This window comes from Branchiostoma belcheri, unplaced genomic scaffold (assembly GCF_001625305.1).
Source record: "Branchiostoma belcheri isolate BF01 breed outbred unplaced genomic scaffold, Haploidv18h27 scaffold319, whole genome shotgun sequence".
Lineage (NCBI taxonomy): Eukaryota > Metazoa > Chordata > Leptocardii > Amphioxiformes > Branchiostomatidae > Branchiostoma > Branchiostoma belcheri.
Window position 1 is genome coordinate 50,158 of NW_017803931.1, and position 15,211 is coordinate 65,368.

Sequence of the window (15,211 nt, forward strand, 5' to 3'; positions counted from 1 at the left end):
ATTGATGGGTTGCTCAAAAATATTGTCCATGTTTACAAAGAGCTGCTCCACTAACACTATGGAGCGGCCCAACCCAAAAATATTGCCCATGTGTACAGAGAAGTGGCCAGCATGCTCGTTGCTAGGACGACCGGCCAGTTGCTACGTGACTAAATACACGCCGCCACTAGGTCGCCACAGCCGACCAGTTTGAAATCGATAGGATTACGTCATCGGTATTTACATTTCGTAATGTTGAACTCTGACTACCCCACATTTCCGTCCCCATCAGCCTGACCGCGACTTACTACCGGTCACATAAACGGGCGAAAACATTTCAACGACATGGGGATGTTTCGAAAATAAGCATTTACTCCAATATCAAAACAGCTACGGTAAAAATAAAAAGACGTGCATCATCCCGGACATAATGCCACACCACATGCGAAATTACACAGAAATGCAACGTACTGAAGAATGCGTTTTGGCTGCGAACATCTTCCAAAAAATTTGCCATCTCTTAAGCACGGGCAAAAACATCTGGAACCACTTATCAAAACCACCCCGTATCTGCATGAAGTTCCACCCCCCCACTGCTATTCCAAACAACGCGTTTTTCTGGACCATTCCAATTCGCCTCGTAATTGTAGGGGTGCGTCTGCAATATTACATTGACCACGAAAGCAGCAACGGCAAAAATACACATTCGTGCATCAACACGGGCATGCCCGCAGACGGCGTATAAAATTGCGTGCCGATTACACAAAGAGAACCCAGTGTTTTGACTGCGAACATGAAAAATCAGCTCTTCACAACACTCCGTCCGGACGTCCTGACCCCCTTCACGGAGCACTGATTTTAAGGGGCAACAAAGATAAAAAATAAGGTTTTATTTTTGAATTTTTAGAAATATTAGAGTAAATCTAAACTTTCCATCTTAGGATTATCCATTTTTTTTCCTAAAACTCAAATTTATATACAGCCAAAAGTTTTAAAACTTTAAATACCCATAATTCATTAGCCTGGCCATATTTAAGAAATTCCTAAGACAGAAATCTGTGGAAATCGTTGCTCTTCCAAACAAGCCGTCAGTGAGGTAATTTGAACGATTTTTAGGAGTGGTTAAAATACCATGTTTGCACGAATGCCACGCTACTTGGAGGTGAAGACTTGAATTTGATCATGATAACGGCGTGAATTCTGACCTTCAAGGTCACCCATGATGACAGCAGTAGCTTCGTTACATGTTACATAATAATAAAATCACGACATTATATAGTTATTATGGAAAGGTCTTAAAGCAGCAGGTTGTATATGTAGCTTGCTTACTGTACATGTAAATGACCACAGGTAACCCTCGATCGAACAACCATTCGGTTCGAATATCAAACAGGATTCACGGGTTCTATCTCCATAGCTGCAGTAGAGTGCAACTTTTCAGCCCCAATTTGACCATCGTGACTACTGCACATCAAACTGAAATGAATATAACTATAGATGACAAGAAACTACATGACAATGAAATAAAACAGCTCCTGAAAATAGTCAAACATTATAGGCCATATTCAATGAACAAAGACTCATCTTCTAATGTTAGGGAACATTGAGTCTTGTAAATCATGCTGCCATTGATTTGATGGTAAGCATATCAGCTGATTTAGAACCTAGCGCTACTACTAATAAATAACATTTTTTTAAGAAGCAGACAATACAAGAGTTTGAATCCCTGCATTCCCTCATTGTACAAAAACTGGTCAGGAGTGTTACATTGTACATGTACCTCTTGAGGTAGTTTACCAGTTTGGCAAGTTGAACATGTACATGAGAACACATCATTTGTTGTGACCATGATGTAACAGAATACGACAAGGGAAAGTTCACTTTGCCCCTAAGAAAACTATGTTGTACAATGTATAAATTGATTTACCAACTGGATGAAACTATTCACAAACTTACTTGACAGTTTCATAAGGTGCAGTCCTCTGTGTGGCAAAAGCCTTGGCCCGTCCATCCAGCCTGTCAGCGATGGCCTTCTGCTGGGGGGTCAGAACAGTGGAGATGGCCAGGAAGTGTTTCTCCAGCCGGTTGATCAGTGGGATGGGAAACCTCTCATACACAATGTCCTTCTCTGCAATAACTACCAGCCTGGGAGAGAGAGCAAATAGTAAGTTTGGTTTATAAAATTACATCCTGAACTTTATGCTTGGATATTTGATATCATCATATTATAGAGGGACCGATGAACTTCCCTCATCAATGAAAGACAGACTATGATGATGATAGCCAGAGAGCCATCCAGAATGTATGTGGAAACAATGTCCAAATCACAAATTTCTTATCTGCCTTCCTACTACGATGTTTCACGAGTCTCATAGCCCAACAAGTTCCACCAAACGCACAGCCAATGACCTGAAGTTGTGTGCCCAAACTGCATGTTTTGAGGTAAACAAAGCTTTACCTGAAGTTTTGGTGGACTCGACATTTGAACCTGTCATGATCAAGTGATGAGCCCAGACCCAGATCCACGTACCGCTGACCTCCGAAGTACACATAGTACTGCATGGGGAAAAACACTCTCAGTACAGTATTCAATCTTTAATATTTATTGTTACAGTAATATTTAGCAATTCTTAACATAATACGTACACCAAACATGTCAAGACAGAGTCTATGAAATTATGTAAGGCACTACTATCTACACCCAAAATAGACGACTCAGCTACCCACCAAACCACCTATAATATATGTTCATGTTTACGTTTTACACCTTTGAATGTAAAAGCCTTAGTTGCCATATACATAAAATTAATGTTACTGTATTATACAATTATAACAATATTATTACTTAAAATGAATCCCTGCTCACCTGGTTGAGGGCATCATAAAGACTTTCGTACAGGTTCTCCAGGTTGAGCAGCACCACAGTCCTCCCTGTCTCCATACACACCTTGATACGGTTGATGTTGCGACACACCTGACAGTGCACAATATTATCAGAACTCATCATTCTGCAAAAATGATCTACATTTTGGACAATCATTGATCAAACGGCAACAGGACTTTATACTGTCTGAAGATGGTGCAAATATCCCAATGGCATGATCATGATAGTACATGACGTGTAGATTGTAGTTTGGTCTGGAACAATATAATGGTTGGTACATGTAACTATACAATGTAAACTTCTTACAATTGTGCCATCAACTTCTATTTGCTTAATTCATCAACCAGACAAACTTTCTTAAGTTATAGAATAACTGAATTGACTGTTTGTACTCCAGGTCCTTAGGAAAACTGTGTCCTTACCTGTGTGTACTCCAGGTCCTTAGGAAAACTGCTGCCAAAGATGATGACTGTGTCAGACATGGACAGTAACTCCTGCTGCAGGATCCCCAGCGCTGCATAGTTTTGAGTTAGAACCATCAAGTAACGGCTCTCCCTGGAACAAAGGGTTTACTATTTAAACTTGACATGGACAAGCAGCTAACAAGATAAACAATAACAAAATGGGGGGGGGGGTGACAAATCTAAACAGCAAGAAGTTTATAACAAAGTGATAAACTTATCTAGAGGTCGGAGATCTCATGCCTTCATCAGAGGTACATTGTTCTAGATAAACATTTTTTAATACTAGAAATCAATTTGGTCTAAAGTACAAAAGAATCTCTGTGCTCCTTTCATTCTTCCTTTTTTATTCTACAAAACACCCCAAAAGGGTTTGCCACAGACTTACAGATGCACTGTCACCGTTTTAGGCCCCCCGTTATTTGATTTTGGATGTGATCTGATATTTTCTTTTGACAATTTCTACCACTCCCTACCTCAATTCCACAATTCATAGGCTCTCAATACATACAACTGCAACTTCCTTTTCACATGAAACATAAACGAGGGTTCAATTGTTTATGTCGATAATGTTGCAAGGAGTAGTCGTGGACATAATCGCTTCGAACCTGGAAGTAAGTGGGTATTCGCTAAGAGGAGAAAAATACCTGTCAACTCCGATTTGAATAACCTCGGATCAATGGCCTCAAACTTGGTAAACTATGAATAAATGGGTGCACAATCTGGACATGATCACCATGGTTGAAAAGGATGTGAATATAGGAATGATACAAGTGTTCATCAGCACCAAAGACAGTGTTAAGGACAGTTACAAAAAAGGAGCTAAAAAATATCATTATGGATAAAAGAAGTGAATGGAATAATATGCTAGAAAATGATTCAGCACCAAGGACAGTGTTTGTTGTTATCAGTATTAATGGGTCATATCAAGTTATTTCCTAGGTTTAAAAAACCAACAAAGGAAATAGGTGTGAGGTGAGAAAAAAGGATGAAATTAGGAAGATCACAACATAAAACCCTTCAGTATGAAAGAAAACTTGGTTCTGATTATAGCTGCGTGACTGTGAGAAACAATGAGCCTGGGTGCAGAAAGCAAGACAACACAATTATACATGTATCTGACTGAAGCCTACCCTTCACAGTGCATGCCCTGGACACTTGCTTGGACCAGACCACTGGGGGTGCAGTCTGGGTCATCAGCACGCTGCAGCAACAAACATGTCATCGATCTCACTTCTTCATGCAAATACTGTTCACATCACGAATGATAAAAATCATTTCGGAAATGCAAACCTTTGTTGTACAAGGTTCAAAACTGTGACTTCCAGATACAGCACAAGCCTTACCAGTTTTTTACTTGAATGTGCTCATGATCACATCACAGTCCAGATCTTACATTTTAATAATTAATTTTAGTAAATGTAGCTAGTTTTTTGTCAAATAAATACATACCTTGTCATCTGGGAGTGTCCCCAGCACTTGTTCAAACATCTGCAGTGGGTCCATGCCATCCCTGCCTCCATAGTTCCTCAGCACGGCGTGGACCACCTGAGCTTTGGTGGGGGGTCTCCCTGACCTCTTACAGAAACCGTATACCATCTTCACCAGGCTGGAAGACATGGCCAATATTTTAATATTAATTTTAGACTGTCTGATATTAGATGTTAATTAATATGTACAATATACAGTATGTTACGTAGGTATTCAATGCTTCAGTCATTCTGCATGAGGGTCTGTGCCAAAATTAGATCAACCTATGCATATCTGCAGCCACCATGCATCACTTCCTAAAGCCTGCGAATGATTGATTCTGCTTTGTCACTACGAAGAGTATTTAGTTCTGGAAGTCTTGAGAAAATTCCTGGTGTAATTATGGAGATTAGGTACTGAATAGTAACTACTAGTAACATGCAACATACTGGTGACATCCTTGTCATTTGGCATGGACAAGGTATTATGGGTTGATTATAATATATCCAAGCTACAGTCGAACCGCAGGTCACCGTAGCACTGAGTACTAAAGCCATTGCCTTGGGGAAATTGTTTTTTCCATGCAGCCATGGTTAAAAATGACGAAAAAATGGGCCCCTTACTTAAAAATGTACTTATTTACCCCTAAATAAATTGGGCGCACAAAATATCAATCAAGTGTATTGATATGCGGCTCGGCACCCCTTTCCACCAAAAGGGTGAAAAATTCCGACCCGCGTTTAGTACAGAAATGACAGCCCGTCGGGCTGAGGGTGTCAAATAATTAAGTCCTCATTTGCATAATTTGCATTTAACTATGTACAACTCTCACCTCTCAGCTTTCTACCTACCAAAAATGATGAAAATATGTTGTTCCTATCTGGACTTATTGGCTTTAAAAGTTTCTTTGGGTCTTGTCTGGTAGTCTTCTTCTGAGCCTTCCTGGGCATCTTGGAGACGAGTTGGCAGTCGCCCGTCAAGTCGTCTTTATATACTGTAGAAATCAGGTGCGTTGCACGTGCGGAGCACTTGGTATGGTGCACTTGTGTTCTGCGTGGTCATTGAGCAGGTCAACTGGGAAGTGAGGAGTAAGCACGGATGATGCAAGCACCGTGCGTGGCACGCAAATGCTTCGTGCGCTGTCCGTACAGCAATTGCACGTGAGAATAGTGAAGTTAGACTCACAGAGTCCGTACGTTGCACGCTCATAAGATGTACGGGGCAAGCGTGTCGCACGTACTCGCATGCACGGGTGGTAAATCCGCAGACCGCACGTAGAAAAAGTTTTACATGCACTTAAAATTCTACGGCGTGTCTGCGTGCTCCCAAATCCGTAGGATTCCGTACGGAGGTGGTACTCACCACGCACGGATGCCCTACGATTGCCCACGTTTTTGCACATAGACAGCATGCAGAAGCACGTACGGCGGGTTGTGACCGTCACTTTACATGCATTCCTGACAGGATAAGCTATCTGTCACCAAAAAATCAAGACCATAGCTTGTTCAGGACAAAAGATACAAAAACCGGAAGTTCTGCTGCAGTACCAAGGTCAGCCACCAGTAGGCCCATATTTTACTGTGACCTTCGTCTTCCTAAGACATACCTGCATACCAAATATCATCCCAATCCATAAAGGCGTTATGAAGTTGTAAGTGCGGAAACACACACGCACACACACACACACACACACACACAGACAGGCCAATACCGCCATTCATTTTTCATGGAGGTAAATATAACCTCCATGACATGTCATGGAGCTAATAATATTTCAACCATCAATTTAATACCTGCATACCAAAAATCCTGACAATCTGTCGACCGTTTTTTAGTTATCCTCTCTGGAAGATTTTCAAACAAACCGTCCAATACAAGCTAGGGGGTCTAAACTCATGTGACTTCTTACAGAGCACAAGAGCGACTACATTGTACCATCCAAAATCTAGTATGTCCAGATCGCGAGATATCAAAACCAGAATTTCCACTGCAGTACCAAGAGAAGCTACTAGGGGGTCCAGAAATCTCATCATTTTCAGTTTTTGTCACACCCTACCAACACACCAAGTATGAATAATCCATCCAGCCCTTCTTCTGTTATCTCCTTGACCAACAGACAGACAGAATGTCAGGCAGACAGACAGAATGACAAACAAAAATATAACCTTCATGACAGTTCAGGGAGCACAAGATATAACCTCCATGACATTTCATGGAGGTAAATGATTATGTACAATGTAGGTAATGATTTTGCGTCTACATGCAGAGCAGGTTTGAAATACATTAATTTTCTAAACTGCACCTGTAAAAGTCTCGCAGGCCAAAGAACTCCCTGTCCTGAGAATTGTAGAGTTTCAGGTAAGCCTCACACAGGTGTGGGAGGAGAGTCTTCATACTGGCCAGGACATGGTCGTCATTCTCACAGATACCCCTGTACATTATAAGAACTGGTAAGATTCATGATGGCCAATAATGTTAACAGTGTTGTTAAAACTTATAACAGATTCTGAAGATTTTGTAAAGTTACAGACATTAATCTTCATATCAGTGGAGAATAATAATGGCCAGTAGAAGCACTTTCATGGTGTTATAATAAGACTGACGAATGTCTAATAATGGCCAATCCTGCACAATCATGTGTAAGGTGTCCAAAATTCTAGACCTAAAGCACCTTCACATCAGTTTGCAAGTGATTACGAACACTGGAGTCCTGTCCAAGGACTAACTGACTAAACTTGAGGAAATCAACTGCTAGAATGGTAAACTTACCTTGCACTCTTTGTCAGGTCCTCTCTCTTCGGTTTCCCCCTGGACACAAAGATGCCCCTGTTCATCTTAGCAGGATCCAGAGCCCAGTTGGAGATCCCCACAAATGCTACCTTCTTGTGGGACCTTGTCTGATCTGGGGCTTCTTCCTCATCTTCATTTTCATCTTGGTCTTCCTCCTCATACCCATTCTCCAGCAGTGGATGCAGGGTCTGTGTTACAGTAATTACAAACTTTAAGTTAACACATAGTTTACAATGTCATGTTTAACTTCTTATGTTATTTAGGCCATACACATTCTATATTCAATTTGTGCCTTAAGTTTATATCTAATATGCTGCACTTTCTTTGGTAAAGGAAATACCAGGTAAAGGAAATACTTCTTAACCGTTTTACAAAATGTATCTTGATTGGATGCCAAGTGTGCATTAAAAAAATTAAGTTCAATTCAGTTTGCACCACAGTAATTCGGATTCCTTGTTTGTGCAAAAGAACACAGTAACGAATTTGTTTACACTAAGTCTGGTCAAACTGGTATGACCACAGTGCACTTCAGGCAACCAGTAAGGTTGCCTGTGAGTCTGGTGTCAGTTTGTACAATGTAGTTTTGTACTGTATATACTGTAATATAATTATACATGTATGACATTGTATGTATTGAGTTATAAATAAACCATTCATCATCAAATATCAATAGATATCAAGAAACAAAGACAGGTAAAAAATTGGTTAGTATCATTCTTATTAAATACTTATTTACGGACAAATGAAAAATGCTTTTCACCAGGGGTATTTTGACTTATCACCTTGAGGGGCATCTTGGGTGAGTCCTCTGCCAGTCCCACCTCATCTAGCACGACCACAGACACGTAGCGGGACAGGTCCTTGTCCTTCTGGGACTTACTGCACTGTCGGAAAATTCTCACAATGTCTTCTGGTGTGGCCAGAGGGCTGCACTGGAAAGAAACCATCTGGACCTGACATGGAAAAAAGACATTTAAATCACAGCTTAATAGGAAATTTGATTTAAAACTTAATAATTTTTTTCATATATAACAGGTTGCATTAAAAACTTCTTACAAACAAGACTGACAATAAAAACACACATTGCCATCATGGTGGTTGTTGTTAGGGCTATTGTTTGCCTGGCAGTCTGTCATGCATCAAGATTCTACCAATTTGGTAGAATCTTGATGCTACTGATGAACAAAAATTGCACTCCCTATATTACACACATACTGCAAAATACAATCTGAAAGAGTGCATTTCCTAACTGCTTGTCAATGAGTACTTTACACAAAGATGCCATGATTGATTAGAATTGCTGTAATGAGAAAATATCTAACACCCTACAGATTAATTTTGGACAAAATATGAAAATAATAATGACAGGATGACAGCCACTGGAGAAAACTGCACCACAGCAAGATGCAGTCTGTAAGGAAATTTCCTACCTCTTTGAGTCCTTTAAACAAGGATGAAGGTGCATTGTCTCCCTGCATGGCGTCTTCCACGATGGTTTTGGCGAGAGACTTGGAGCTGCCCGGCTTGCCCACCAGGAACAGCGGGATCTTCAGCTCGATACACACCACCATCATGAACACGTTCTCCTTCAGCGCCGTGTTACAGGCGATGTTCGCTCCCAGCTGGTCCTTCAGCTCAGCAAGGAACGCCTCCTGGCATCTTAAGGGAAGAAAAAGAAAAACTCATCATTCTGTTGGAAAACCAAGGATCAGAATCACCCATACAATACATTTTGTACTGTCATGGTTATCTTCGTAACAGATCAAATGACAACAATCCTCTGTGCTGTTTGTGATGTGCAATAAATTTGTTTAGAAGTGAAAAATGTTACAGATAAGCCCATCAGTGTAATACGTACTAAGAAGCCACAAATATATATATTATAATAAGTGTGCATATTCAGGTTCATGACTAACAATACAAAACCAGAAATACAAAAGAGTCACCCCTATCTTCAAACAATTTTTTTCAGGTATATTGTTTATAGTCAGTAAAAATATTAGATGCTGTAGTATCATTCAAAACAGAAGACAAACTGGCAGAAGCAATTTCTTAAACCATGCCTGTCTATCTCCTGTTCCACTGTCTGGGGTCCCTGGGGAAGCAGGCAGGTGTCTGTGAAATGTTGCGCCACACAATCTCTGTACTCTTCCCTGGTCTCCAGACGGGAGTGGTAGCAGACACCGATGGCTAGGACAAGAGCTCTGGTGAAGTCAGATATTTGTGCCTGTGATGACACAGGGTAATGGTATTGTGTCAGTAAGACAGCAAAGGAGAAAAGTATCAGATCTGTATTATAGGCAAGCCACACACAGGTCTGAAACATTACCTCAAAGCCAAGACATCATCAGGATTATGGATTGGAGATGGACCAGATACAAGTCCAAAATGTAATTGTACAGATCGCGGGATAAGCATCATCGGGATTTAGGATTTTTCAGGATATCCTGCGGGACTTTTTGGGATATCCCGCAGGAGTTTGTGGGATATTCCGTGGAATATCCGACGGTATTCTTCTGGGACGCCTATTGTGTCCATACACCATTTCATCGAATCATGAAAAACCACAATGGACTTCAATAACCCTTCAGTAGTTGTAAATGGATGACAATCAGAGGTATACATACATGTACATTAGACCTTGTGCTCCCCCCTGTATCTGGCATTAGTTCCCTCAGTTTGCCAGACATTTGGTAGAACCAACACAGGACTGTCAGGGTCCTCTCCGCATCACGCAGACTCACAAAACTGCACTCATCCTATTGAAACATTTAGTAGTGGTAATTGTTACTTGAAAATAATACCAAGTTTATGTAATTTCTTAAAATTTTTTAACTCTAAAGCAACTTTAAAGAACTATTTTTATTGACTTTAAATTTAAATAAATAAGAATGGCACAGCTAGTAATAAATGCGACCAATTCTTACAGGTGGTCAAATGATAATTGAACAAATGCATGATTGTGTAAATGATAAATTAATAATGTTACTCAATGACATATTATTCTCCATGCAACATGCCCTCTTTTAATGGGTTTCACATGCCTCACTATTGTTGCATTTACAATGTACCTTTTTGCTCCGCATGTACCGCTGGGATGCAGCCAGTACAGCACTCACAACATTCGGTGTGTTACCGGTACCAGGTAGGTTGTTAGCTTTTATCTGGAACTGGGGTGAAAAGGAATTATCTGCCCTTGCATGGCAACAAAAATGTAGACTATTGATGTCATAATAATTAGCAATATGCATATGAATCTTAATGACCATGTGGTGGCAGGTAAATTGATTACAGCAGCAGTTAACAGACATACACTGTAATCCAACATTGCACAGGTGAAAAGCCTGAGTATATAAGGACTACTCCAGCAAAAATATTAAATAGATTCAAAAGATTAAAACATATTAAGACTTAGCGTAAGACCTAGACCTAGTCAAACTATTAAAAATGCATACTATTTAATCTAGTAACTACTACTTTACATACTACATGATTGTATTCTATAGAATAATATTATTATACAGTAATAATACTTTTAATTAAAATGTTCATTTTGTATACAATTCTAATTTAAAGAGGAAACGGGAAAGACTTACGCATCTGTTGACCATCTGCACGATGTACTTCTCCTCCACCTCACTGCTGAGCTGGCCGAAGTCCCAGACCAGCGGCAACATGCTGGGGGGGAGGGGCTGGACACGGTACACCAGCTGACGCAGGGGGATGTGACCTGGAGAAGTATACAGATTGAATGAAACCATGAAATAATAATTTAAAAAGGGTTAATGCCCCGCCCCAAGGTGTATATGGTGAGATAATCCCTGGTCATGTGTGATAACCACCGAATAAACCAACAAGTGAGCGTAGCAAATGAGGTGGTTTATGACTCAGATGTGGTTATCACACCTGACCAGGGATTATCTCACCATACACACTGAGGATGCAGGAGGCGGGGCATTAACGTTCTTATCACATAGCCTATCCAAAATTTTGTTGTTGTTTTTTTCCATCCGCCTTTTCTTCAAGTATTCATTGAAACTACATTGTCCTTAGACTAAGTTTGTTCTGTAACCCGAACCATGTTTCACTATGTTTAATCTGATAAAATTAGAACATATCGGTCGATGCTGATTGGTTCCGGTGTTTATGGGACCGCTGGGTGTGTTATGGTGTCATAAAAAATAGCAAATGGGGACCTCTGATTAGTCAACGCTATCTGCAATAATATATGATAGATTTACAACTGTCACATATCATAAATACTTGTCACACACAAATGTCACACACAAATGTCACACACTTGTCAGTATACAATTCTTAAATTCTTACAAAATTTTGTTCCCTGGGAATCTCAATTTTAAACATGACATACTGGGAACAACTGTTTGGAAATGATTTTAAAAGAACAAGTTGAACTCATTTTTGTTTTCTATTATATTCAAACAATATAATTCATCTTGATATCAGAAGTAAAACATACATACCAAACCTGTCCTTTGTCTCTGTGGCCTTGATATGGTAGCCGAGTCCTGCCTCCTCCAGCCTCCTGATCATGTCATTTGTGTGTCTGAGGGGAGAAAATTATCACATATTATGCAATGCATATTAGACACTGTTTTATATTTCGCCTTTGTTCTACACTACTCATCCAAACAGGCAAAGAAATATTGTTAGAAGTTGTACTGAATCATTTTCTATGATATATTATCATCCACAATAATTAGCAGTTGCATCTCATTCTGACACTGTTTTCTGATATTTGCAATCATCTAACCAAAGGTCCCATCAATGATAAAAAACTGTTTCTATAACAACCTCTATTGTTAAAGGTTACCTTCTGTATGGGTTAATGGCAGCGACTATCTTGAGACAGCCATCTTGCCTGTTGAGAGGCTGCCCTGCAATGGTCCCGTCACACATGATCTCCTTTATGAGACCGATGGCCTCTGTGGTGTTTGCTTCATCAAAGAACAGCACAGTGTCGATGTTGTGCCTGTCCTTGTTGACCCTGGCGATCTGCTGAGCTCTCTCCACCTTACGTATGATGTCCTCTGCCCTCACTCCACCATGGACCTGTTGTACAGTACCGGCACCAGTTAGTCAGTCAAACAAAACAAAAGTAAATCTAACTAGAGGTCGGAGATCTCATGTCTTCGTCAGAGGTACATCGTTCTAGAGAAATTAACATGCGTATTCTTCACTCTTTTTAATAATCAATTTGGTCTAAAGAACAAAAGTATGTACTATTTTTATGGTACAGAACACCCTGAAACGGTTTGCCGCAGATTATACAGATGCGTCGTCACCCGTGTTAGCTCTCCCCCCCCCCACGTTATTTGAGTTTGGACTGTTACTGGAAAAAAAAACGTTCAAGAAATTCTTACTGTGTTGAAAGTGTCACAACAGCTCCGCAAAATATAATAAGAGAAGATGTTATAAAGGAAAGAATCAGAACAGGGTGACTACTGCTGTTTTGTTAATTTGTCTTTATGACAAATAGAACTCCGCAAAATATAATAAGAGAAGATGTTATAAAGGAAAGAATCAGAACAGGGTGACTACTGCTGTTTTGTTAATTTGTCTTTATGACAAATAGAACAGTCTTGTTTCTTGTGTTCTTTGTGTCCTAACATTTGTACTTCTACAGTTAGTATATTCCAAATCTAGGCATCTCGTTTTTCGGCCCGTCGTGTTTTTATTGCGCGCTTGCCTTAAATTTAAGGTAATTAGATTTAAGGTCTCCAGTGGACGTCATCCATAGCAATTACTTGGTGTGGCCGTAGAAAATAACCTGACATATGTCCAACCTATCCTCCCCCTGCTGAAGTTATAGTACAATCCCTCAATGCATGCCCGTAGCCAGGGGGGTTCGGGGGTTCGGAAGAACCCCCCTACAAGGCTCAAAGGTCCACTTTTTGGTCCACTTTTTATGTAAAGGTCCACTTTTTGGTCCACATTTTATGTAAAGGTCCACTTTTTTGGTCCACATTTTGTGTAGAAAAACTGCTCCCTTTGTTATTGAATAAAAATCTATCTCTGATTTTTTCTTGGAAATCCTCTTGAAAATGCACGAAATGCCATTTTAGAAGGTTCATTTTTCAAAATTTTCCGGGGGAGCATGCCCCCGGACCCCCCTACGGAACCTCGCGCCTACGGCGCTCGAGGTCCCCTCCAGCAGTGGGAAGAACCCCCCATTCAAAATCCTGGCTACGGGCATGCAATGTAACGTCATTTGATCCCATCCCATTATGGGGTTCCCCGGCTATATCCAGCTGTCGGCTGTCTCAAAGCAGATGTAGGTGGGGGATTTCTAAACACAAAAGGTCCTATTACGGGGACATAACGACCTCCATCCAAGCCAAAGTGTGTTTCTGTGCTGCATGAATGCTCAAAGCTTTAATGCCTAGTTGATGCTGCATTGATGCTGACTGCCACGGCAATTTCATGGTAAATTATAGCTGTCCAAGATTCTGTCCCCAAACTATCAACCAGCAAAGCCTTGAACCAATTTGAAGGAGTAAAGCTGCATTGGTGCCATTTTCTGTCACGGTAATTATCCAGCAGTCATGCTTCACCTTTGGATTAACCCCATGTGTCCTCTTGGACTGGAACCATGGCTTTCAACTATGCGCTAATTTGAAGCTGTTTTGTTCCTAACGTTTTAGAAAGTTACATGTCCAATTATGAACTCCATGAAAATGGAGGTATTGTTTTGTATGTTGATTATGAGGGCATGTGAACTTTACAACCTTCGACTACAACTTGATCTATTTTGGAATACGTGCATATCAAACTTATGTCTATAAATTGGGCAGGAAACATGGTACAGTTACAAACATCAGCTAGTTGCTTAGAATTAAGGTGGAAGAAATGAAAGTGTCATACTCCTTGTGGTTTTTGTTGTCTGAGTTTTGGTTTGCATGTTACTATGTCCACAAGAAGATGGTTGCAAGTTGCATAATCAGAAAACATGCACCAGATTGGGAGATTTGTAAAAAGTTGATTGACAGCATGCGGGAAGTTGTGGCATAAGGTCTGTCAGAATTTGTACCATTTTTCATGAAGGAAGCAGAGCACAGTGTAATACTTTGACTATACTTGTATTACAAAATTAATGTATGTTGGTGAAAGACTGAGTATTGAGCAATCACTCCAAAAAGTACCTACTACTACTTAGCACTAGGCAGACAATGATTTTGGTCTCAATTACATTCTAGATTAGCTGTCTGATACTTGGGAGGCCCTCACATACCCCTGTTTATAGCTAAATGTGTCCTTACACAATGGGAGCAAGCCTCCTTCTGATTTGGGTCATTAGCACCCACTGAGTGTGGAACACCAGTAGCTAGATGTCTCACAAGCTGTTTTGGGACCACCAGGTCCTGTATTTACTTAGGATAACAAGGCAGACTGATGAGCTCCCCATGTGCCTCTATATACATTTTTGACCTGGTTGACCTTTTGATCACCCCCTTCCCCTGCTGGGCTAGCCTAGATGTTGGCATGTTGTGGATTTGATTCCTAACAGGACATGGGAACTTAGCTGGGAACTTAGGGAAAAGACTGTTCTTGTTGAGGCAAAGCAAAAATGCCATTGTGATATATATAATATATATGATCACCTGGA

The 15,211-nt window shown here is 40.4% G+C and overlaps 1 protein-coding gene across 1 annotated transcript in view; it reads right to left on the reverse strand.

The window, feature by feature from the left end:
* Positions 1 to 15,211, reverse strand: part of LOC109474771 (E3 ubiquitin-protein ligase RNF213-like) — a 122,127-nt gene that overhangs the window by 35,070 nt on the left and 71,846 nt on the right. The window contains 16 exon segments of the mRNA XM_019775133.1: positions 1,936 to 2,124; positions 2,438 to 2,535; positions 2,846 to 2,953; positions 3,286 to 3,418; positions 4,458 to 4,528; positions 4,777 to 4,933; positions 7,097 to 7,225; positions 7,564 to 7,772; positions 8,367 to 8,537; positions 9,015 to 9,243; positions 9,648 to 9,811; positions 10,212 to 10,343; positions 10,656 to 10,754; positions 11,181 to 11,314; positions 12,069 to 12,151; positions 12,419 to 12,657. Coding sequence (XP_019630692.1) covers positions 1,936 to 2,124; positions 2,438 to 2,535; positions 2,846 to 2,953; positions 3,286 to 3,418; positions 4,458 to 4,528; positions 4,777 to 4,933; positions 7,097 to 7,225; positions 7,564 to 7,772; positions 8,367 to 8,537; positions 9,015 to 9,243; positions 9,648 to 9,811; positions 10,212 to 10,343; positions 10,656 to 10,754; positions 11,181 to 11,314; positions 12,069 to 12,151; positions 12,419 to 12,657 — 2,345 coding nt within the window.